This window comes from Periophthalmus magnuspinnatus, chromosome 6 (assembly GCF_009829125.3).
Source record: "Periophthalmus magnuspinnatus isolate fPerMag1 chromosome 6, fPerMag1.2.pri, whole genome shotgun sequence".
In the NCBI taxonomy this organism is placed as follows: Eukaryota; Metazoa; Chordata; class Actinopteri; order Gobiiformes; family Gobiidae; genus Periophthalmus; species Periophthalmus magnuspinnatus.
The window spans coordinates 10,269,674-10,294,664 of NC_047131.1; the positions used below are offsets into that span (position 1 = coordinate 10,269,674).

The 24,991-nt window shown below is 42.7% G+C and overlaps 2 protein-coding genes across 4 annotated transcripts; both read left to right on the forward strand.

Annotated features, from left to right (window-relative positions):
* The first annotated feature begins 740 nt into the window (after nt 1-740).
* On the forward strand, nt 741-3,558 carry borcs5 (BLOC-1 related complex subunit 5). Of its 2 annotated transcripts, none has more exons than XM_033968004.2 (5): nt 741-1,172; nt 1,457-1,597; nt 2,049-2,206; nt 2,710-2,964; nt 3,221-3,558. In XM_033968004.2, the coding sequence occupies exons 1-4, from the start codon at nt 1,115-1,117 to the stop codon at nt 2,944-2,946; spliced, it is 594 nt and encodes a 197-aa protein (XP_033823895.1). In that variant the 5' UTR covers nt 741-1,114; the 3' UTR covers nt 2,947-2,964; nt 3,221-3,558. The 2 variants fall into 2 exon arrangements, with proteins under 2 accessions (XP_033823895.1, XP_055078418.1); XM_055222443.1 differs by having other exon boundaries at nt 769-1,172; nt 2,710-2,973; nt 3,221-3,497.
* A 2,060-nt stretch (nt 3,559-5,618) lies between these two features.
* On the forward strand, nt 5,619-23,033 carry znf143b (zinc finger protein 143b). 2 transcript variants are annotated; one of them, XM_055222312.1, is made up of 15 exons: nt 5,619-5,778; nt 10,196-10,311; nt 10,823-11,068; nt 11,335-11,415; nt 11,728-11,921; nt 12,576-12,644; nt 12,712-12,822; nt 13,509-13,584; nt 14,279-14,404; nt 14,538-14,717; nt 15,335-15,559; nt 16,197-16,336; nt 16,625-16,801; nt 17,540-17,665; nt 21,670-23,033. In XM_055222312.1, the coding sequence occupies exons 2-15, from the start codon at nt 10,203-10,205 to the stop codon at nt 21,751-21,753; spliced, it is 1,944 nt and encodes a 647-aa protein (XP_055078287.1). In that variant the 5' UTR covers nt 5,619-5,778; nt 10,196-10,202; the 3' UTR covers nt 21,754-23,033. The 2 variants fall into 2 exon arrangements, with proteins under 2 accessions (XP_055078287.1, XP_055078288.1); XM_055222313.1 differs by having other exon boundaries at nt 5,620-5,778; nt 11,338-11,415; nt 21,670-22,004.
* Nucleotides 23,034-24,991: the final 1,958 nt, after the last annotated feature.

The following is a 24,991-nucleotide window of genomic DNA, read 5'->3' on the forward strand; positions in this document are numbered from 1 at the left end:
AACTAGAGATTTTAAAACGCCTTGAACTTTTTATCTGCTGTTTCACATAAACAACAGAATTATCCGGGCCTTGTCCTGATCCTGACCTGTTCTATTTTGTTCTGTTCTTTAAACCTTGAAGTAAAATAAAATATGAAGTTTGTTTAAATTCATTCTTTAAGTATCTTACTTTACACTTTCAAATGACTCACTCCCTCAGTTCACTCATTTTTAAATATTGAATGGATGGGACAAGATTTTGTGTCTCAAGATCTCACAGGACAAAATTCCCAGAAGAGTCCACACAGGATGAAAATTATCTTTTGAAATTTTTCCCATGTGTTTATATTTGGATTGGACCAGAAATATGTCAGTGAGTTGCAAAAAAAACCCAACAAAAAAACAAAAAAAACCTAAAATGATAATTAAATTAAAAAAGGTCAAAATTGGAAACTGAAGTGCACAATTTGAATCTTAGGAATTATGTTAAAATCCTGTCTTCTCATTCTCGTGATCCCAATATGATACTGGGATGGTCTGGTCTGGTAGAAATTGTCTATTGTGGGTTTTTTAGCTTTGTTTTACATTTTTTACGCAATTCTACACACAATCACCAAATATCTAGGAAGGTTTATAAATTATAAAAATAATACCAAATTTAATATTACTTAAAAATATGAAAATGTGAATAACAGAAGATAAAAATAAAGAATGGATAAAAATGAAAAACTGAAAGAAAAATAAAACATTTCCGGTGTGCTAATCACGTGACGCGTATTTACGGAAGTAGCCGGTCCTCTTTCTGACAAGACGATGCAGCACTTTATAAAAATCACATTTAATACCAGTTTATGGTATATGGTTTATGGTTAAATGTCGAGTTTAACTTTACAAATATACTAGATTTATTATTCTTTGTTTAACCTGGTGTTATTTGTAGTTTAAAAGCCGTATTAGAGCACATAAGAGGAGGTTTCATTCATGTAGCCGAGGTTAGCTTTAGGATTTGAAAAGTCGTATATTTTCGTTTCTTTTTAAGCTTAAACTGGGTAAAAGGTTTTATTTAAATGATAGACAGTCCTCACATATAGTTGTATTCGCTTTAAAAAGGAGCAGTCATTGGATTCTTTCGAGGATGGGAGCGGAGCAAAGCACGGACTCGGAACATAAACATCTGGACCATGGATCTGCGGGTAAGAACTCAGCAAGAAATAACAGAATAACATCACAATGTTGTTAAATATACAATTTTAACGTAAAGAGCTTCCAAAATACTTATATATTAACGGATGGAGCAGAGGATTCTGAGGAGAGGGTCAATGGAGCAAAGGAGAAGGTCAAAGGAATCAGAGGAGTAGAGGATGCAGAAGAGAGGGTCAGAGGGAGCAGTGGATGTAGAGGCGAGGGTCAGATGAAGCAGAGGAGGAGAGGGTCAGAGGAGAGGAGGATTAAATCTGCAGTATTATTTTCCTTTCAGTACCGTCTCCAGCGAAGCAAAGAGCCAAAATGGACGACATTGTGGTGGTGGCAGCAGGAACCCAGAGTCTGAGGAACATCCACAATGACCCAGATGTGATAAAGCTGCAGGAGATCCCAACATTTCAGCCACTCCTCAAAGGTAAAGGTCAAAGGTGAAAGAGGGCACGGGCCTATATAACGCTGTGGGAGATTCACTGTTTAAAAAAATATATATCAACAAATGTTGAACCTTATGCTGCAGCTCTGTTTTCTCATTCTCTCTCTCACTCTCGCCTGTATTCCCACTCTCTCTTACAGGTGTCCTCAGCAGTCAAACATCACCCTCTCTCTCGCTCTCTCTTTCTCTCACCTGTATTCCCTCTCTCTCTTACAGGTGTCCTCAGTTGTCAAACATCACCCTCTTGTCTCTCTCTCTCTTACAGGTGTCCTCAGTGGTCAGACATCGCCCTCCTCTCTCTCTCTCTCTCTCTCACCTGTATTCCCTCTCTCTCTTACAGATGTTCTCAGTTGTCAAACATCACCCTCTTGTCTCTCTCTCTCTCCCTCCCTCCCTTCCTTTCTCTCACTTGTATTCCCTATCTCTCTTACAGGTGTCCTTAGTGGTCAGACGTCCCCCTCCTCTCTCTCTCTGGACCGTTTGGACCCAGCTCAGATTCTACAGCTCTGTGTTCGGTATCAGCATCATGTACATCAGTGTGCCGAGGCCGTGGCATTTGACCAGAATGCTCTCGTCAAACGCATCAAAGAGGTCACTGTTTACTTTACATTACACTACTGTGTTTACACTCAAATTTAGTTTGTTTTATTTTTATTTAGATTCTAAGGATTTCTATGGGACAATAGCAGAAAGGAGAAGTGAGTGAGGGAGCTGAAGTCTGGTATTTATCTATAAAAAGTCAGATTAAACTCCCGATTCACAAGTTTAACCTGTCTTTATATAAATACTTTGTTCCCTTGTACTTTTTTCTGCATAAATAGTAGTTTTTGCATGAGCTCCCTCTGCAGGTGTAATGTTGTGAGTGCAGTTTTGGTCAGATACACAGAGATACAAAGTTTTGAGAGCTTTTGCCACACTCCCTTTTTAGTTGCCCAGTCGAGCAGCAGCACGGGTTTTGTCCGATAAGGATTTCTTTCATCGGCTACAGACCTAATGTTTAGTATTTACAGATGTGCTGAATAGACGTGGTTTAGACCTGGTTCAGTCCTGTTTTAGTCCCCATATTATACCTTTTTCCTCTTGTATATTCACAGATGGATTTGTCTGTAGAAGCCCTATTCAGTCTGATGCAGGAGCGACAGAAGCGTTACGCTAAATATGCCGAGCAGATCCAGAAGGTTAACGAGATGTCCATGATCCTCCGTCGCGTCCAGATGGGCATCGACCAGACATTGCCTCTGCTGGACAGGCTGAACAACATGCTGCCAGAGGGAGAGAGACTGGAGCCCTTCAGCCTGAGGGCGGAGGGCGAGCAAGGAACAAGCAAGTGATACACAACAGAGAGAGAGGTGAGAGAGGTGAGAGAGAAAGAGACTGGAACCTTTCAGTCTGAGGGCCAAGGGTGAGCCAGGGGCGAGCAAGTGATACACAACACAGAGTGAGGTGAGAGAGAGAGACTGGAACCCTTCAGTCTGAGGGCGAGCAACACACAGATCTCACTTATAACTAGGCTTGGTGGTGTCAGAAGACAGAGGAGGGAAAGAATAATGGATTTGTGTAAAGTTACATTGATTAAGAGCAGAATATTTTGTTTTTATTTCACAGAAGTGAAGTCCAAAAGAGAATGAGAGGTGATGATCTCTGCTGCAGCTCCACAAACATTAAAGGAGCCGGTTTTAACTCACGATTCATTAGACTGCCTCTCTGCACGACTCGAGCTCTGTCCTTTATTATTCTTTTTCTGCAGTGTGAATACACAACCACAGCAACCTGAAGATTTTTTCTCATACAACAAAAACACAAGTTGAATCAGACCAGGATGAAGGAACAAAGGAGTCATTTCAACTTCAAACTCATAACGATGTAAACAAAATGGAGAGTTGTGCCTGTAAATATTAATGTTGTAAATATTTGAATTAAAATTAAATTGTAAAACTACTGTCCTCTGTGTCCTCGTCTCATTGTTGTTGTTTTTTAAATACAGTGTTTTTATGTCTTTTATTATTGAACAATAGAAATACATTCGATTCTGAATTTTTGTTTTTTGGTTTGGTGGAATTTTCTGGTTCAGTCCTGGTTCAGTCCTAATTCAGTCTTGCTTTAGTCCAAATTTAGTACAGCTTTAGTCTTGATGTAGTCCTGGTTCAGTTCTTCAGTTCTTTTTATAGAACAACAGAAAAAAAAACATTTCATTCTGAAATACATTTTTGTTTAATCTGGTTCATTTTCTCAAAAGTTCAAATCTCACATGGGAGTTCTATTCAGGAGTCTCTCTACCTTTGTTTAAAACACAAACATTAGTGTCATGAGTAAAAATACTTTTCCCCCTAACCAGAGGGTTGTCAGTGTGATTTCTGACCAGGGTGATGATGGGTCCTTAAGCAAAGCACTTCACCCCTTGATCCACTGTTCCTTTTCCAACAACAGTATTTCTGAACATTGTACTTTCTATATATATATTTCTGTATTATTTCACTGTATTTAGAATAATATGTTCAGCACTTGTGGAAACACACTGGCTGTGGTCACATGCCCTCTAAAAATTATATAAATATCAGATTTTTAGAGACACCAAAATCATCTAATTTCTTTGTGATTGTGGTCCCGTCTGATACTAACATCAGATCCTACAGTTTACATTTCATTTAAGTTATCTTAAAAGTCCAGAAATCGTTTTAAAAACAGGTTTTTGTGCACATGTGAACAAGGAGTAAAGGTAATTTTCCCCCTAACCAGAGGGTTGGAGTGTGTAATTTCTGCCCTGACTGCTGATGTGTCTTTGAGCAAGACACTTCATTTCTTGATCCACTCTGCACCTATTCCAACAACAGTATTCGTGAAAGTTGGATTTTATGTAAATATATATGCATTATTTATCTGTATTTTAGGCTCATACTTCCATCAGTTGTTTTAATAAACTGTGCATCCTTCCTTCATATATCCAGTGTGTTGTGGCCTGTGGCGACTGTAAAGTAAAAGCCAAAAAAAACCCCAAAACAAAACATTGAATACGTAAGGTTTTAAGATGAAAAAATGTGATGAAATGTCCCCCCCTGTTCAAACTAGTAGTCCTATATTTAAAGCTGCACTAAACGCAAATCAATAACAACACAACAGAGTCCAGCCGGCAGGCAAGAAATTTTACACTGTGCAATTTAAACTGCACCTCCAGTCTACAGACCCCCGCAGCTCTCCCCGCTCTTCGCCTACATTTGCTCCCAGAGGCCTCGGCTTCACTGCATCCCCCACATGCCCCAGTTTTACCCACAGGCCCCGGTTCAACATGGAGCCCAGAAACACCGAAATCCTCCGCAGCGCCGCTGTTTGTGAGCCTAGACCACGGCTGGCACGGCTCTGCGCGGGGAGAACCGGGGAAAATAGAGGCGGGGGACGGGGATGAGAGACTATAATGTGATAAAAGCTAGATTTAAACCAGGAAGCGGCTTCTTTTCGGACAAAAGTCCAAAACAATACGAACCCACCGCAGAATGGCGCCTGACGGTAGCCCGGGAACCAGAGTAACGGATCCCCGGCTCGGTGTAAATAAACAGCTAAATATTCAACAGGCAAGTTTTAAACACCCCGCGGACTTTATTCAGGGTTTTTATGGTATTTAGGAAGTGAACATGTTATTTTGAGGAACGAGGGTGAAGAGAGTCAACATAAAAAGGAGCCCGCTAGGATTTTAGGTCATTTTTATTTGTGTGACGTAACGTGCAACGGATGCTAACGGAAGCTAATGCTAAAAATAGACAAAAATTGCTCTGTTATTCCTTTCAGATTACACGTCTTCGTAAATATTGTGACTTAATGGATCCGGAATAGACACGACGTCCTTATGAGTGGTTGAGATGTTAAAACGGTCAATAAATATTCCTTAAATGCCGCATAAACACTACTTAGCATCACACGAGCTCTAGCATTGAGCTAGAATCGGCGATGCCCGATCTGGGGCTTCAGGAGATGTGATTGACCGCTCTGTGGACCAACAGCCTGTCGCTCTTTCCCCACATAGACCAATCGCAGGCCGTGTTCGTTCTGAAGGCGGGGCTCCGCGGGCTCGGCAGCTGTCACCATTCATGTTCCCGGGGCGGGCTCCGCGGAGCGTTTCCTGCACTGGTGCATGGTGGTCGAACAGGAGGAATTGTTGGAAATTTCTGGAGGTTAGTGTATAAATCGGTTTTTACCCAGTGTGCATTATTCCCACAGCCGCCTCCGAGGAGCGGGACGGACAGGCGGCGGCGTGGGAGCCAAACATAGCGGAAAATCACGGCGTTTTACCGTCAAATAAAGTGTCACGCAGCGAGTGGAGAGGCTTATGTGATCTTTATGAGCCTACGGAGCTGTTTTCACTGCGCGGCTCTGAGCCATAGCTCTGAGCGTCTTTAGCTTCACGTTGACACGAGGCTAATGCATTAGCGTCTAGCTTCAGACTACAGTTTACAACTGTAGACTTTTACTGAACTTAAACCCGCTCAGAGAATATGATTTCAATATTTAACAGAACCCAACGTGTTCCGCTTCTCAGAGCCGTGACAGCTGCGTTTGGTGGAGTTAGCGGCAGTTAGCATGCGGCTAATACGTTAGCTCTAGTTCAACACAAGCAGCTTCAGGAAAATTTGACCTTTCAGAACTTATGATCTTCAGACACAAACTCATGTCAGATAAAGTACCGCAGTGACATGTCATAAGCTACACAAAAGTAACTTCACGTTCGCATCTGGCGTGACAGGACAAGCGCCAAACTGAGGAGTCCAACATCTGAATAAAACATGTCAAATGTGTTTACACCAGAGCCAAAGATTCACACGAGCAAAGAACGAGGTCATCCAAAATGACAAGAGAAACACAGGCTGAGGTGTTCAACGTGAGACTCAAATAAGAAATAATGTGGCAAACTTAATATGAAATATCACTAATCTCACAGATGGTTTGATCCAGGCTCAGTTCCAAGACAGCTGCTAAATGTGTGTTCCAGTTCAGATGGTTCATGTGTTCAAAATATACAAAATATGAATGGGGATATTTGAAGACTGAATCCCCCACATCCTGATACTGACAGTCCATACATCTATCCATTTTCTTATCCGGAGCCAGGTCGCGTGGGCAGCAGTCTAAGCAGGGACTCCCAAACTTCCCTCACCCCAGACATGTCCTCCAGCTCCTCCGGTGGGTTCCCAAGGCGTTCCCAGGCCAGCCGAGAGACATAGTCCCTCCACCGTGTCCTGGGTCTTCCCGGGGCCTCCTCCCGGTGGGACATGCCCAGAACACCTCCCTAGGAAGGCATCCTGAGCAGATGCCCGAGCCACCTCAGCTGGCTCCTCTCAACGTGTAGGAGCAGCGGCTCTACTCCGAACTCCTCCCGTGTGACTGAGCTCCTCACCCTATCCCTAAGGGTGCGCCCAGCCACTCTGCGGAGGAAACCCATTTCGGCCGCTTGTATCCGCGATCTTGTCCTTTCGGTCATTACCCAGAGTTCATGACCATAGGTGAGGGTAGGAACGTAGATTGGCCGGTAAATCGAGAGCTTCGCCTTTGGGCTCAGCTCCTTCTTCACCACAACAGACCGATACAGCGACCGCATCACTGCAGACTCTGCACCGATCCGCCTGTCAATCTCACGCTCCATCCTTCCCTCACTCGTGAACAAGACCCCGAGATACTTGAACTCCTCCACTTGGGGCAGAGACTCACCACCCACCCGGAGAGAGCAAGCCACCTTTTTCCGGTCGAGAACCATGGCCTCGGATTTGGAGGAGCTGATTCTCATCCCAGCCGCTTCACACTCGGCTGCAAACCGCCCCAGTGCCTGCTGCAGGTCCTGGCTCGATGAAGCCATCAGGACAACATCATCTGCAAACAGCAGAGATGAAATCCTGTGGTTCCCGAACCAGACCCCCGTCCGGCCCCTGACTGCGCCTAGAAATTCTGTCCATAAATATAATGAACAGAACCGGTGACAAAGGGCAGCCCTGGCGGAGTCCAACATGCACCGGGAACAGGTCTGACTTACTGCCGGCAATGCGAACACAGCTCCTGCTCCGGTCATACAGGGACCGGACAGCCCTTAGCAAAGGGCCCCGGACCCCATACTCCCGGAGCACCCTCCAAAGGACACCAAGAGGGACACGGTCAAATGCCTTCTCCAGATCCACAAAACACATGTGGACTGGTTGGGCATACTCCCATGAACCCTCGAGGACCCGATGGAGAATATAGAGCTGGTCCAGTGTTCCACGACCAGGACGAAAACCACACTGCTCCTCCTGAATCCGAGGTTCGACTATCGGTCGGATTCTCCTCTCCAGTACCCCGGAGTAGACCTTACCGGGAAGGCTGAGGAGTGTGATTCCCCTATAATTGGAACACACCCTCCGGTCCCCCTTCTTATACAGAGGGACCACCACCCCGGTCTGCCACTCCAGTGGTACTGTCCCCGACCGCCACGTGATGTTGCAAAGACGTGTCAGCCAAGACAGTCCCACAACATCCAGAGACTTGAGGTACTCAGGACAGATCTCGTCCACCCCCGGAGCCTTGCCACCGAGCAGCTTGCTAACCACCTCGGTGACTTCAGCCAGGGTGATGGACGAGTCCGCCTCTGGGTCCCCAGTCTTCTTCCTCCTCGGAAGACATGACGGGGGGATTGAGGAGATCCTCAAAGTATTCCTTCCACCACCCGACAACATTCCCAGTCGAGTTCAGCAGCTCTCCACCCGCACTGTAAACAGTGTTGAAGCACTGCTTCCCCCCCTCCTCCGCCAGCGGATCCAACTCACCACCAGGTGGTGATCGGTTGACAGCTCAGCCCCTCTCTTCACCCGAGTGTCCAAGACACGCGGTCGGAGGTCAGATGACACGACAACAAAGTCGATCATCGACCTCCGACCTAGAGCGTCCTGGTGCCACGTGCACCGATGGACACCCTTGTGCTCGAACATGGTGTTATGGACAAACTGTGACTAGCACAGAAGTCCAATAACAAAACACCCCTCGGGTTCAGATCAGGGAGGCCGTTCTTCCCAATCACGCCCCTCCAGGTGTCACTGTCGTTACCCACATGGGCGTTGAAGTCCCCCAGGAGAACAACGGAGTCCCCGGTTGGTGCACTGTCTAGTACCCCTCCCAGGTACTCCAAGAAGCCCGGGTACTCTGCACTGCTGTTTGGCCCGTAGGCCGACACAACAGTGAGAGACCTGTTCCCGACCCGAAGGCGCAGGGACGCGACCCTCTCGTTCACCGGAGTGAACCCCAACACGTGGCGGCTGAGCTGTGGGGCAATGAGCAAGCCCACACCAGCTCTCCGCCGCTCCCCGTGGGCAACGCCAGAGAAATGGAGTGTCCAGCCCCTCTCAAGAAGTTGGGTTCCAGAGCCCAAACTGTGCGTGGAGGCGAGGCTGACTATATCTAGTCGGTAACGCTCAACCTCCCGCACAAGCTCAGGCTCCTTCCCCCCCAGCGAGGTGACATTCCATGTCCCCAGAGCCAGTCTCCATGTCCAGGAATCCGGTCGTTGAGGCCTCTGCCTTCGACTGCCGCCCAGATCTTCATGCACCGGACCCGATACTGACAGTAATTTCAGATAATGATCATAATTGTCCTCTATTGTGTTTTTAAACAAACAACAGATTGTGGGCGTGACATTCACTCTTGCCTGGGTGTTTTTGTGTCCTTGAGCGAAACACTTCAACCTCTGGTCCACTGCACTCAGAATGTGTGTGCTATAAAACTACTGCTGTCCAACTTGCCATTTCAATTTATTTAAAATGACCAGATAAACATGTGAGACCCAGGACAATGGTGTTTTTGTCTTTTCTGATCATTTGGAAATGATGTGAGGAGAAATAAACTGATCTACAGAGGTCAGAGCCAGTGTAGCAGGCTGATAAAAACCCTCCTTAGGATCCGTTTACTTGGTCCACATGGTGCTAAAGACAAACATGAAATTTCATTTTTATCTCTTTTTGTAGCAAAGGGAAGTTTCTGAACCCTGTTTTAGTGCATGACATGAAGACGTTTTAATATCTGTGTAATTTTTGTTTTAAATGTTGATTTATTTATTTGTTTACGTTTTGTTTTCTGCTGAATAATGCTTCTGGATCCTGTTGGTGTTTGTATAAATGTTCTAATGGACAAACATCTGGAGTTGTGTTTTGTTTCATTCACACATATTTAACACACAAACCCTGCATATTTAGGCTGAGTTCTTCTCTTAAACTCATAACACTTTGTTCCACCGTGTGATGTCATGTGCTAATACAGGAAGTGCTCCACTTTGTTTTTAAACTCCACACACCTTCACTAGAATCATTTGAATGGCCAGGAATTGGCCATCTCTACTGAACCAAAGGTAAAAGGTAGATGTTAACTTGAAAACTACCGCTTCATGACATAACAAGGTGAACACAGCATTTTGAGTTTTGGAGATGTAGACAAAAACGTGTGAATGAAAACAAAACACAACTCCATGTACATCCCTGAGGAGATAACATTATAACATGGCTTAAAGCTCACAATAGTCCATTATGTATAATGTAGGACTTTTAAATGGTTAATATCTCTGTTGTGTTTCCTCTATAGCTGAATAATGCTCCTGGCTCAGATAAACCGCGGCGACGCTCAGGGGATGGCCGAGTTTCAGGATGCCGACGGTCAACCGGTCACTCTTTGTCTGACCGAGACAGTCACTGTGGCGGGTAATGCACTAATACTGTAAATACTACAACTATTACTGCTACAGCTATCCTAGTCACTACAACCAGTCACTGGCTGAACAAGAATGTGGCAGGTAACACACATAAGGACACTGCTACTGCTGCTTTTATTACAACTTCCACTATTACTACTAGGGATGCACCGATACTGGTATCGAATATTGGTGCTGATACTGAAAAATTTAGCTGGATCAGGTATCGGTTCCTTGATATCGGTTCGATATTGATATTTGAACTGAAATAGCTGGATTGTTGCATCCCTAATTACTATTGCCAATTACTGTGGCAGTAAACTCCAAATACTACAGATACTACAGTTATTACAAATAATTCTACTGATACTGCTGCTTCTATGATTATTACAACTACTATGATAGTTTTATCAAACTGCTATTACTGAATGATGGTTTCTACATTTATATTTTTAAATAAGTTTTGCACAAAAAGAGTTGAAAGTTGGGTCAGTGAAGGTGTGTTGTGCTGTCATCGTCAGATGGAGATCCAATGGAGGGTGTGGACACGGTGAGTCTTCAAGCTGTGACGTTGGCCGATGGCTCCACGGCGTACATCCAACATGACTCCAAACCATTCCCCGAGGCTCAGATCATGGACGGGAGGCTCATCCACTTTGAGCACGACTCCAAAGCCTTCACTGAACCTCACCTCATGGATGGACAGGTCATCCAGCTCGAGGTCGGGTCTGCAGCCTATGTACAGCACTTGTCTGTGCCCAAAACAGGTAGCAACTCCTCTCCTCATCAGGACATTCTCTGCATCCTCTGAAACTCTCCTTTGCATCCTCTGCTCCTCTAAACCTCTCATTCATATATATGTGTATGTATGGTATGTATGTATGTGTATATATATGTGTGGGTGTGGGTGTGGGGGTGTGTGTGTGTATATATATATATATATATGTGTGTATATATATATATGTGTATATATATATATATATATATATATACACTCACACACACATATTGTACATGCATTGTATTTTTACAGGAGGAGATAGTTTACAGTTAGAAGATGGTCAGGCTGTTCAGTTGGAGGATGGGACCACAGCTTACATTCACACTCCCAAAGGTAAACGCACTATTCACTGTATCCTGTCTCACATCTCTGGTGATAGTGTGCAATTTTAAGTTGGCACAATTAGCAAAGCATAAAATCTGTATTTTTTTTTAATGATCGAATGCCCCTTGTAAAGAACAAAATATCCAAGTTTTTTATAGAGAATTCTTGTTGTACCTGTAATAGACCTCTACAAACATGGTCTGAAATGCTCTTGGGTGTCAGATAGCCTCCCTGTGTCTCCATGGGGTCTTATTCGGTGTAAAAGCTGACCTTGTAGTTTTGACCTCTACAAACACCTAGATTCTTCTGTTCTCTCCTCAGAATCTTATGAACAGTCGGGTCTACAGGAGGTGCAGTTGGAGGACGGGAGCACGGCTTATATCCAACACACTGTGCACATGCCCCAGTCCAACACCATCCTTGCCATCCAGGCAGACGGCACTGTGGCTGACCTGCAGGCAGAGGGCACCATAGACCCAGAGACCATCAGCGTGCTGGAGCAGTACACCACCAAGGTACTAAGTCAAATGTCCTCCCATCCTCCTGTAGCCCTATGTCAGATGCCCTCCAGTCCTTCTATATCCCTGCATGTCAGATGCCCTCCTGACCTCCTCTGTTGCTGTAGTGTTAGACTCAGATTATGTTCAACAAATAGAATAGGAGCCTGTGATCAATCCGGGTTTGATTTTCAACAAAAAGGTGAGAGTGACTAACTGAAAAACTGTTGGCTAATGCTCCCTTGTGACTGTAATGTTATTTGAGAGGGACTTTTTTAACAGCACAAATCAGCTCACCTGTTGTAGTTCAGATAAGTCAGTTCTTTCTGGTCAGATTGTGTTAAAACAAAGCTCAGATTCAAATCTAACTTGAATAACAGAGCTTCAGACAGAGCAGTACCTAAGGTTAGCATCACAACCTCAGGTTGATGACATAAGCTGCAAAGTATCAGTTGATTACATTTTATTTTACCATGAAATATCCGAAAGGTAAATTCACAAATGCTGAACCTGATAATTTCTATTAGAGACAAGACCCAAAAACACACTGTGTTACAGGAAAGATTTGCATTTTAACAAGACTCATCTTATCTGCCTCCATATGTGTTAAATATAATTGGCCTGTAGAATGTGGTGATGTCATCTGAAACACAGCATTTTTCTCTTTTTCAGGTGGAGAACATAGAAAACCCTTTAGTTCCATTTGGTCGTGTGGAGACGGACAACGGCGTGCATATGAGAGTGAGTGATTGTCAGATTAAACTTTATTTATTTTAAAATGATCCTAATGGTTTGATCTCTCCTTTAGATCGTGCTGCAGGGCCATGACAACAGACGCATGACAAACGTGGGAGAGAAGGCCTTTAGATGTGACTATGAAGGATGTGGAAAACTCTACACTACAGCACATCATCTCAAAGTACCTCATGTTCAAAGTTTACATTTTTATATTTAACTTTTAAGGGCCTAGATTACTCAAAATCAACTCTTGTGAGGTTTAACATGTTATAATGTTGCTTCCTCCTCAAAAACATACCTGGAGTTGTGTTTTGTTTCATTCACACATGTTTGAGTAAACCTTTATTCTTAGCGTGTCATGAAGTGGTAGTTTTCAAGTTAACAGCTTCTTTTACATTTAGTTCAGTAGAGATTGGCAATTCCAGGACTGAAATGATCCAAATGATTCTCATGTTTAACTTTTACATTTGTATATTAATGTCTCTAACTGATTTTTACTTTCTTAAAAACATGAAAAACAGAATTAGTTCATTTTAAACAGTTTGCAGTGGTCCAAAGTTATTCCTCACTTACTGTATGCATTCAAAGCATCCTAATTATTCACCATGATGAGTTTATAAGCACTTTTCACAACTCTCACGGTACAGCTAAAAGAAACTAGCATGCTAACACACGCTTATCACTGATTATCGGACAATAAAACACTTGATAATTAGATGCAGACAAAACACAGTGGACTTATTTTGACCTCAAGAACTGCTTCTACACTGTATCTGTACTGGGACAGGACACATTTGGCTCTTGTACAGTGACCTTGGGTGCTTCAAAAGTGCTTATAAATGTATATTTATTTGTTTGAATGTTCAGGTCCATGAGAGATCACACACTGGAGACAAACCCTACATCTGTGAATATCCAGGCTGCGGAAAAAAGTTTGCTACAGGTAAAAAAAAAAAAAGTTTATTAATCTAATGATAATACAGATTTTAAAGAGGATGTATTCTGCTTTGTCCCATTTTCTAATGTCATCAAAAACATGCCTGAAGAGGTTTTATTTGTCATCCATGCATGTTTGAGTAATCTAGTGATCTCTCCCGGGCCCTCTTCAAACACTCCTTATGGTTAGTAGTATGATCCAGTACAAGGCTGCGCCCACAAGCCTAGGTCACCCATGCTCCCACCTGACAATTCTCCATAAATATACCAAAAAATGATCCAGAACTGTACACCGCATGTACAGACAGGAAAAGGCATTTAGTGAGTGAGCTGAATCTTGAGTTGAATCTACCTTTTTACTTAGAAATACATTGTTTTGTAGTACTTTTTTCTGTATAAATAGTTTTTGCATGAACTCCCACTGCAAGTAAAGTCTTGTTTGTGCAGTTTGGGTCACATACACAGAGATCTGTACCTGTAATAGTTTTGAGAGCTTTTGCCATTCCCCCTTTTTGGTTGAGCAGTTGATTGGCAGCACATGTATTTACATGATCCACTGGTTCTTCGGTGAGAGGGTGATGTCACACTCCCTCAGTCCACTTCTTTATACAACTTACATTATTAGCGTCCAAACATAGTGATTTTATTGACACAAGTCAAAAGTACAATGTAAGCTCCACTCAGCAGAGTGTGTGTTTCAGGTTATGGCCTGAAGAGCCACTCCAGGACTCACACTGGAGAGAAGCCATACAGGTGTCAGGAACTCAACTGCTGCAAATCATTCAAGACGTCTGGAGACCTACAGAAACACACCAGGACACACACAGGTACAAATACTACAAGTACTACTACTGCAGAAACACAACAGGACACATACATGTACTACTACTACTACTACTCTGGCTCTGCTCCTCTGGCTCTGCTCCTTTGGCTCTCCTCACTCCTCCTTGTGTTTTTTAGGAGAGAAACCATTCAAATGTCCGGTGGAGGGCTGCGGTCGCTCATTCACGACCTCAAACATTAGAAAAGTTCACATCAGGACTCACACGGGAGAGCGGCCATACTACTGCTCTGAGCCCAGCTGTGGGAGGAGCTTCGCCAGCGCCACCAACTACAAGAACCACATGAGGATACACACAGGTAGGACTGTCTAGCCTTGGCTAAAGACACTGATGGGCATTGAATTTCCCCATTATAAGAGAGACGTATTCTGCAAAAGCAACTTTTCACAGCTGTTAACCCTGTGTTACAGTGTTCTCTCATGATCTCACTCAAGAGTTCTATTTTGAATGATTCATGCATGTTTGAGTAATCCTGTATTGTCATGTAGTTGAGGCATTTGTGCTCTAAAAATTCCTGTTTTCACCTACCTCCTATCCTCGCCCAGTGCTCTGTACTTTGCTCTTTGTACCGTGATACACGTACAATTTAAAAGGGTTGCGTTGCTCTTGTGGCAAAAATTTTACAAATCTGCTACTCGCTACCGTGAGCTGTAGCTGTTTGTAGGCACTTGGGGTTAAGGGGCAGCCAGGAAAACCAGTTTAGTGATTTTAAACTGGAAGTCAATGGACCTGTTTCTATTAACTTGTTTCAGATCAATATTGCTATTTAAAATGAACAAAATCTTATTTTTAAAAAAAGATTAAAAATGTGTCATGGCTTACAACAAAATTTCATAAAAGGCATAATATGATCTCTCAGTCTATGCTTGTATGTGCATCAGACAGTGTAATAATAAATGTATTTGTGATTTACAGGAGAGAAGCCATATGTGTGCACAGTCCCTGGATGTGAGAAACGTTTCACAGAATACTCGAGTCTATACAAACATCATGTGGTCCACACACCCTGTAAACCCTACAACTGCAACCACTGTGGAAAGACATACAAGCAGATCTCTACACTGGCCATGCACAAGAGGACTGCTCATAACGACACAGAGCCCATAGAGGAGGAGAGTGAGGCCTACTTTGAACCATCAGGTGAGGAAGGAGGGATGGAGTGTGGAGAGAGTGAGGAGAGAGGGACCACTCACAATGACACAGAGCCCATAAAGGAGAGCGAGGCGTACTTTGAACCATTAGGTGAGGATGGATGGAAGGAGGGTGGGAGGAGAGAGGGACCAGTCACAACGTCAGAGCCTACAGAGGAGGAGAGCAAGGCCTACTTTGAACCATCAGGGGAGAAGGGAGCAAGGAAAGAGGGAGCACTCACAAAGACACAGAGCCCATAGAGGAGGAGAGCAAGGCCCACTTTGAACCATCAGGTGAGGAGAGAGAGAGAGGGAAGAGGGGGTAAAGTATGTACAAAAGGTCGTGTTCATGCTCTACAATCTTTACAATGTCATAATCCCAGAGGGAGGGCAGGGCCTGTTTAACTCTATAGAACTCTGGGAGATATCTCCAAACATCTTCTCCACAAATGTTGATCTTTCTCATTATCAGTTTGGGATCAGCGCCACAAACTTGTCATATTAATCTTATGTCTTAAACCCAGAGAGGACTTTAAGCCATAATATTAATTTGACAAGAGAGGGGAAGGGCTTTAAGTTTCACTGTCAAACTTGAGCAGGAACTGTAAAAGTGTTTTGAATAACTGTTGAATTTGTTTTTGTTTCAGACGCGATGGACGACCCGAGTGTGAACTACGGCCGAGCAGACGGAGAAGACTCAGGAACAGAACCAGTCCCAGAAAATCCCGAGATGATCCAGAGACAACACCTGGCCCTGGTCACACAAGAGGATGGGACACAGCAACAGGTGAGAGAGGAAAGGGAAAGGAAAGGGAGAGGAGAGGGGATGGGCTCTGGTCACACAGGAGGATGGGACACAGCAACAAGTGAGAGAGAAGGGGAGAGAGGGGGGGACAAATGAACAGAAAATCAGCTGGTCATAGATTATATACGTCAGGAAAAAAAGCATAATATCATCTTTAATGTCATTTTTTTCAAAGCTTAAAGCCTTGGAGCAGTTTTGTTGTTTTATGGAACAGTCTGAAACTTCTGTCATAATCTCACCTATTTAACTGCGTTTCCTTCTACCTGACAGGTGAGCATCTCGGAGGCGGAGCTACAGGCGATGGGCGGGACTATCACCATGGTGACACAGGAGGGCACAACCATCACGATCCCAGCGCATGAGCTCACCCACCAGAGGACGCATCACCTGACCAATCAGGGTGGACACCAACTCACCATGGTAACGGCTGACGGAGGAGACGAGCAGGTGAGAAAGCCAACTGCAGTGAGGTTTAATTGGAAAATGTAAAAAATGATTGCATTGTTTACCTGTCTCTTTACCTGATTTTTACATTTTTACAAAACAGGAAAAACAGAACTAGTTCATTTTAAACAGTTTGCAGTTGTCCAAAGTTATTCCTCGCTTACCTTATGCATTCTGAGCATCCTAATTATTCAACACAATGCGGTTTTCGCAACTCTCAGACCAGAGCGGAGGCAACTGGCATGCTAATGTGCACTTCCTAGTTTTCTGACAATAAACACTTAATTAGGTGCAGACAGTACACAGTGGACTTCCTGTCCTCAAGAGCTGTTTATAAAATGTATCTGTACTGGGGCAAGACACATTTGGACACATTTAGCTCAAATACATGGGGAAAAATCAGGTACAGGACTGTTTCATATAAATGCATTAATCCAAATTATATGTTTATTATTAATATGACTTTATATTCTATAGTTTAAGCTTATATTTTATGAACACACCATGACTGTTTAATCTTCTGCTAGATTTTAAACTTTGGTTAATCGGTGTTCATCTCGAGGAGCCTTCACATCTAAGATAGACCGAACATGGAGGTATAAAGTACAGGGTTAGCAGCTTTTACACAGAATAAGACCCCATGGACACACTGGGAGGGCATCTGACATGTGGAGAGGGCACTTATGAATAGTTGATAGTAATAGTTGAGCAATGACATGCTTTTCTCCGTGCATCCTTCAGGTGGCGATCATGGCCCCTGACATGAGCACGTTTCAGACAGTAGAAGAAGCGGCATACGCTCAGGATCAGGGCGACGGCCCTGTGACACTGCTCGCCACGTCCAACGGAACGCACATCGCTGTACAGGTGAGTCATCAACAGGTAACTCAAACGCACCCCACACAGAGCTGTACAGGTGAGGAAAAGTAACACAAACACACCCAAACAACATTAAAATGAGCCATAAAGGTGAGGAAAATAAACATGCCCTTATATCATCATACACCATACAAACACACAGCTGTCCAGGTGAGAGAAACAAATACACCCTCACATCATCATTCACGCAACCCCATCACAGAGCCGTAAAGGTGACAAAAACACAAACACGGCTGTCCAGATTGGAGAAAAACCCCTGCTATCGTTGATGTAACACAAATGCACCCATCACAGAGCTGTACTGGTGAGGAAAACCAACACACAACTGTCCAGCTGAAAGAAACAAGCGCACATCATCATACAGACAATGCCATCACAGAGTCGTAAAGGTGAGGAAAACAAACGCAGCTTTCCAGATTATAGAGAAACCTCTCCTACCATTCATGTGAGGAAAACAAACTATCTGCAGGTTAAAGCTCTGGTTACATAGGTTCAGTTGTGACTGTAGGAACTTTTTAAAACTTTAAGAGGTAGGCCTCCACAAAGGAGAGATTCCCTCTTTTCTTTTTGGTCTTTTCCGTGTGGCCGTAACATTCCTTATCAGATCAAATTAGTTCTGGAAAAGTTTTATTCTTGTTGTGGAGCTGGTTTCACTGCTCTGTCCAGTCTCAGAGTAATCTCCATTAAGAGCCAGAGCCAATCTCATTAAACCAGCTCCACCAGTAAAGACACATTATGGAACTTTACTGAGGCTGTACTCCTAGAAATGTATTTTGATTCAAGTAGTGCTTAAAATGCTGTTCTTCATAAAGGCATTTTAGCACTTAATGATTATGTCACATTGGGTATTTTGGTATTGAGCAATGTGACTGTTTCAGTGTATTTATTTTTTCTTATTAAAAGTGTAAAATTGTCTTTATGTCATAATTTAATGAACTTAAACAAGACTTCAGATCAGATTGACACCAAGGACCACAGATGGAAATTAGCATTTTGCTAAATCTGGTGCAGCCATCTTTTTAATGTATCTGCACACTGTCCTTCAAATAAATAAATACCGGTAAGTGTAATTTTGTTTGTAGGATTGGCTGTGGACCTCTCCATTAAAAACAGTTGACCACTGAACATTAGAAATAATGATCTCAATTTAATTCAGATTGGATGAATTGGACCTGTAGCATTCTTGATGTTGCTCTGCTGAGTTTTGTTGTCACAATGATAAAATTTCAAACTTGATTTTCATATCAAAGATTAGACTCAAAACTCCATACAGATTTTGATCATTTTAAAGCTGTTTTTATACAATATTGTGATCTTCAACACAAAATACCACTATTTGTTTATTACTCTGCCTTTACACTGTTCTGCTCAAACTCAACATGAAACTCTCAGGTAAAGGTCAACTGCTGCTGCTGCTACTACTACTGCAAACACTACTGCTACTGTGTCTCTGTTGTACAGCTCAACACTCTGCTATTAGATGATGAGTAAAAAAAATGTAGTTGTTGTGAAAATGACCTTCATAGAAAAACACATGATGAATTAAAATACGCATGTATTTAAGTTCATAATGGTGTCACATTATACCTGTAGTGTCAGTGATGCGTCATCTAAACGTCATCACAGTAAACAAGGAGATAAAAGCAGATGGACCCTCTTTGAGACGTGTCCTGATTATGTGTTGTGGTGATCTTTTGTAGCTGTTCAGGCTCAAACCTGCATCCTTTATAAAGAGCTTTCTTCTGATAAAGAGAAGTGTGCCTGTGTTTGTCTCTAAACAGGAGCCATGTTTACGTCAAACTAAGGAGGTCTGATCTGAGTCCTGATCTGTCTGACCCTCCCAGTGCAAATCTACAGTGGATTTACATAGGGGGAGATAAACAGGGAGAGAAAGAAAAGAGGGGAGAGAAGAAGAGAGCAAACAGAGGAGAGAGAAGAGGTGAGGGGGGAGAAAGAAAAGATGGCTGGGACAGAGAGAGGGACACTGCTGTTTGCATGACACAGGACCAAAGTAGCAGACCAGAGGAGTAACCTGGCTCTCTCCCGGCTGATATGTGCCTGAGTTCTACACATTTACCTGACGGCTCTCGCTGAAATCGAACAGAACTAATGATCGGAGCGTTCAAACAAATGCTTGATTCTGATTGGTCGAACTGTCACAACTGAAGAACAAGCAAAAAATCTCATTTTAAATCCAGTTGAGAGAAAAGCACATACATCTTTTGCTCCACAAAAGCAAAAGTTCTTCCCTCTTCTTGTCACAAACTAAAAAGTGGATTTCTGCTGAAACAGGCACAAGTGCATCTCTCTGCGTGGCCAGTGTTACCACAGTGCTGCTCTGTGATTGGTCAGTTTCCTGTCACATGCAAATGCTTCAGATGGCGCTGAACAAGATGGATCAAGTTTATTAACTCAAAAATCTTACTGTAGAGACCAGAGGAGGGCTCCCGTTGGGTTTAACCCAGAGACACTGACGGATGGGTCAGATGTGATGGACACACTTTCTGAACTAATATAGTTATACAAGTTATATAAATTATAGAAACATTGTACAGTTGAACCATGGAGTTATTTCTCTACTTTATTTCATTGATGGAAACTGGAGCCAGGGCCTGTACATTTTTAATTTAATACTAAAAATAGACCAGGTTCTTCCTCCATTAATCTTCTGCATCTGCTCCAAACCACAAGCTTTTACAGAGGATGGGCTGGCGACATCAGCATTTAAAACACCATAGACATGATTCATATGAGTTAAATGTGACTATACAGGTCTAATAGAAAATTAAGATTTTAATACAGTCCCTGAATCCACATGCTCTCTCTCCTGTAGTCACCATGCTAACGTTCTTCTGTAGTCCTGTATGCTAACTCTCTAGTTTTGTAGTCCTTTTATGCTAACTCTTGTGTCCTGATTCAGATGCATGTCTTCTGTCTGAGCCTCCTGCGCCTCTCTTTATAATTCACCACCTCCTCAAACGGAACGAAACAGAATCTGATTAATCACTGAAAAGGGCTGTAAATTTGTTAAATCCTGTTCATCTCATTCAAATCACTCTGTGTCGTTTACATGCAGTTTTAATAATTATAAAATAGCAGGAGTAAGCGAGAGTGAGCACCAGTGTGCAGGAGTGAGCAGGAATCCACACAAGCAGAAGAGTGCAGATTTTCTGACTAAAAAATCTGATTAAAAAAGGTAGTCTGATGGTAGTTATAACACAACATATTGTCCCCCTACTGCTTGTATTTCACATGTTAACTCTGCCCCTCCTCTGTTCTCTTCTTTCATCTCAGTCAGACTTTTTCACAATTGTAATTTGAGCCTTTTATCATTTAAGGCTCATGAGAAACAGTGATAATGGTTCATTTAGAAACAAAATGAAGGATGGTGCCGCATTAGAAGTGTCAAGGTTTGTTTAGGCTCAGTTCACCAAGAGCAGCAGAGGTCACAACATTCATTAAACAGTTAATCCAAAAATCCCATCATGCATTTCAAGGCATGCATGTAGAGGTCTAAACTACGAGGTTAGCAACTTTTACACAGATTAAGACCCCATAGAGACACAGGGAGGGCATCTGACACACAGGGACATTTCGGAGCATGTTTATAGAGGTCTAAACTACAGGCAGCTTTTAGACAGAATAATACTTCATGGACTCATAGGGAGGGCATCTGGCACTGAACTAAAGGTAAAAAGGAGCTGACAATTTAAACTTCCACTTCATGACATCACAAGGTGAAACAGAGCATTTTGAGGTTTGGAGATGTAGACAAACTAATAATAAAGGATTACTCAAACCTGTGTGAATGAAACAAAACACAATTCCTGCTATGTTTTTGAGGAGGTAACATAACATGATTTAAAGCTCACAAGAGTCAGATTTATGTAATATAGGAAAGATTAAAATTTTGACAAATGCTTTTCTAAAATGTCTGATTGTAATATTTTTCTTTATATTTGACCCACCCTCTTCTGTGTGTTCTGTTTCAGTTGAGTGAGAGCCCATCGCTGGAGGAGGCCATCAGGATCGCTTCAAGAATACAACAAGGAGAGTCTCCGGGCCTGGAGGACTGACAATAATCCAGGACTAGGACCAAGACTGGACCAGGACTAGACTAGGACCAGGATTAGGACTAAGACTAAGGGTGCGTTCACACTTGTCTGTAAACCTGGTACTTACCTAAAGCTACACCAGGACTAATCCAGGACTAGAATAGGGCCAAACCAAATCTACATGAGGTTTCAAATTGGGCCCAAACCAGGACAAGTGTGAACGCATCCTAAGACTAGACTTGGGCTGAGACTTGGACCCAGGGCCTGGACCTGTGGCCTGGACCCAGGACTTGGACCAAACCAGTTCTAGGGTGTGGATCGTGGCCTATCTCAATAACAAAACTAAAAAAGGGGGAAAAAAGCTTTAAAATGTATTTAAACAACAGCACTGAGTTGAGTCGACCTCCACAAACTAGTTCTACAGGTTTAGCAGGTTTTATGCCCTCCCTTCATCCTATCCCACCACATTACTGTGACAGGAAGGGGCACTCAAACTGGGGAAGGTCTGAACTCTGGTCGTAGAGTTGAATGGGAAGAAAGTATGACGATTGCAATTGTATATTTTTAATTTTAGTTAGAAATTGGGATTGAGTGAAAACATTGTTTTAAATCTGTCCAGGAGTCACATCTCAAACAGACTGAAATCTGAACTTTAAACTAATCCAACAATCCCATCATGCATTGTAAAACATGTTTGTAGAGGTCTAAACTACAGTGTTAGCAGCTTTTACACAGAATAAAGAATCGGGGAGGGTATCTGACACACAGGAAGGGCATCTGACCCTCTGGGAGGGCATCTGAATCACAGGGAGATATTTTTTCAAATATTACACGATGAGTTGAATCAGGCCACTGATTCCACCCAAGGAAAACACGGACTCTCCTTGGTCTCTGGTTTTAGTCCTGGTCTGAGTCTGGGCCCTGGTCCCGGCCATGGTCCCGGCCCTGGTCCCCGCCCTGGTCCCCGCCCTGGTCCCCGCCCTGGTCCCCGCCCTGGTCCCCGCCCTGGTCCCGGCCCTGGTCCCGGCCATGGTCCCGGCCATGGTCCCGGCCATGGTCCCGGCCATGGTCCCCGCCCTGGTCCCCGCCCTGGTCTCGGCCCTGGTCTCTTTTGGTCCAGATCCTGGTCTCTGGTTTTGCACTCAGACTTTGACAAATCATGTCTTCCAACATGAGCTGTGTATTTCTTGTACATAAATTGTAGGATTTTGATAAATGGACTCTTAAAGTATTTTGTCCCTGATGAGGAGCTTTCTAACAGTGTACAGCTAATGCTATTTCTAATAAAAAATGTCAAGAACTAACTTTGTGTATTTTAATGTTTCACTCATTTAGATGATTAAATACTCCTTGAGAGCGTGATGCTAACTGGAGGCACTGCTCTGTCTGAAGCTCTGTTACTCATTAGATTTTAATCTGAGTTTTGTTTAACACAATCTGATTTAGCTGAAGTACAACAGGTGAGCCGATTTGTGCTGTTAAACAAGTCCCTCTAAAATAAGTCACAAGCTAGCTAGCATTAGCCAACAGTTTTTCGGTTAGTCACTCTCACCTGATTATTGAAAATCAAACTCCTGAGCAGGGCCATGAAGTGTTCATGACATCAGTACACTGTAGAATCCCTGTGGTTTAATCTGAGCTGGAGACAGGTCAAAATCCTCAGGTGGAGTTCTCTGTGTAACAGACCTGGTTTATGGGTAATATCTGTGTAATCACTGGGCCTATCCACATGAAACAAAAACGGGCATAAAGTTCAGTGTCATCTCTGTTAGTTTAAATAAACAAAAGTCACATTTTTTCACAATCAAAAAGTGGAGCCATTGTTCAACCCCAAAGACGTGGAGTCGTCAAAGGACTTCAACCATAAGATTAATATGATGAGTTTGGAGCAAATCACAAACTAATAATGAGAAGGTTCAAGATTTGTGTATTTCTATTTAGGATATTACAGTGAATCTCCAATAGAGTTGTATAGCGTAGAATAGAGTAGAATATAGTAGTACAAAGTTGTATAGAGTTGTATAGGCCCATGCACAACATCTGAAGTTATGACATCAAATCCCAGAGCGTGAATGTAAACTATTCTATGAAAGATTAACTGTTGAAAAAAGAAAAATTCACAAACATCAAACTATATTAGGGACAGGTTCCACAAATTTGCCACATTAATCCCGTAGCTAAATGTAACATGCACCCCTGCTGCAGTGGGCCTGTGTGCATCAGTGAGGCCAGGTTTCACTCCAGATCAGCCCTGTAATCTGATTAATGTGGGAATTCTTTCTACATTACATTACATTGGTGATTTTAGTGACTGCTCCTGACTCCGGAACTAAATTACCCATTGACTGCATATATATACTTAATAAACTGGATACGTTAGTGACAGAGTCGCAATTTAATAATCTGATAACAAACTTGTATATACACCTGGACCTGTTTTTAATGTTTTATATGGACTTGTATACTTGTTTGTTTTTTTCTGCTTCTTGTATTGTATTTGTTTCACAGCACAAATCCACTCACCTGTTGTAGTTCAGCTAAGTCAGTTCTGGTCAGATTGTGTTAAAACAAAGTTCAGATTAAAGTCTAACTAGTTAGCACGCTCTTAATATTGGAATTTTCCAGAACCAGACCAGACTTTGAAGTGGGCGACTATTGGGCTCCATGGCAAAATTTGTAATATGAACGATTCAGCTGCTTAGAAAATGCAAACATATTTAAATATATACAGGCTTATACATAGACTTTTGTCTGTTTGTTGAAGTTAAACTAAATTGACTAATACTGATTGTGGTGTTTATCTGTTTGCTTGAAGAAATAAGGGAGGAGCATGTAGACCTCAGAGCTCACACAACATGATTACGTTATAGATAAGGTCAAACAAAGAGTGAAAGAAACTCCCAATGCAATATTTAAGCCTCATATTCAGTTTGATGGATTCTATTTCAAACAGAACGTGCAGATGATAGGTTACACAATTCACTGAAACATAGTCATATTTAAGATTTTGATCAGATTTTAACAGGTTTTATCTAATTTGAGCACTTTGGTAATGTTTATAATGTTACTTCCTGGTTGCACACAAGCAGCAGATAGATGTAGAGCTGATTACATAACTGTTACTGTGTAGTGGAAAACATAAAGAAGTAAAAGTAGTTAAGTACCGTACTTAATTACACATTTTAGATATCTGTACTTTATTTAAGAACATTTTAAAGGCAATATTTTTTGCTTTTACTTCACTACATTTGAGAGCAGG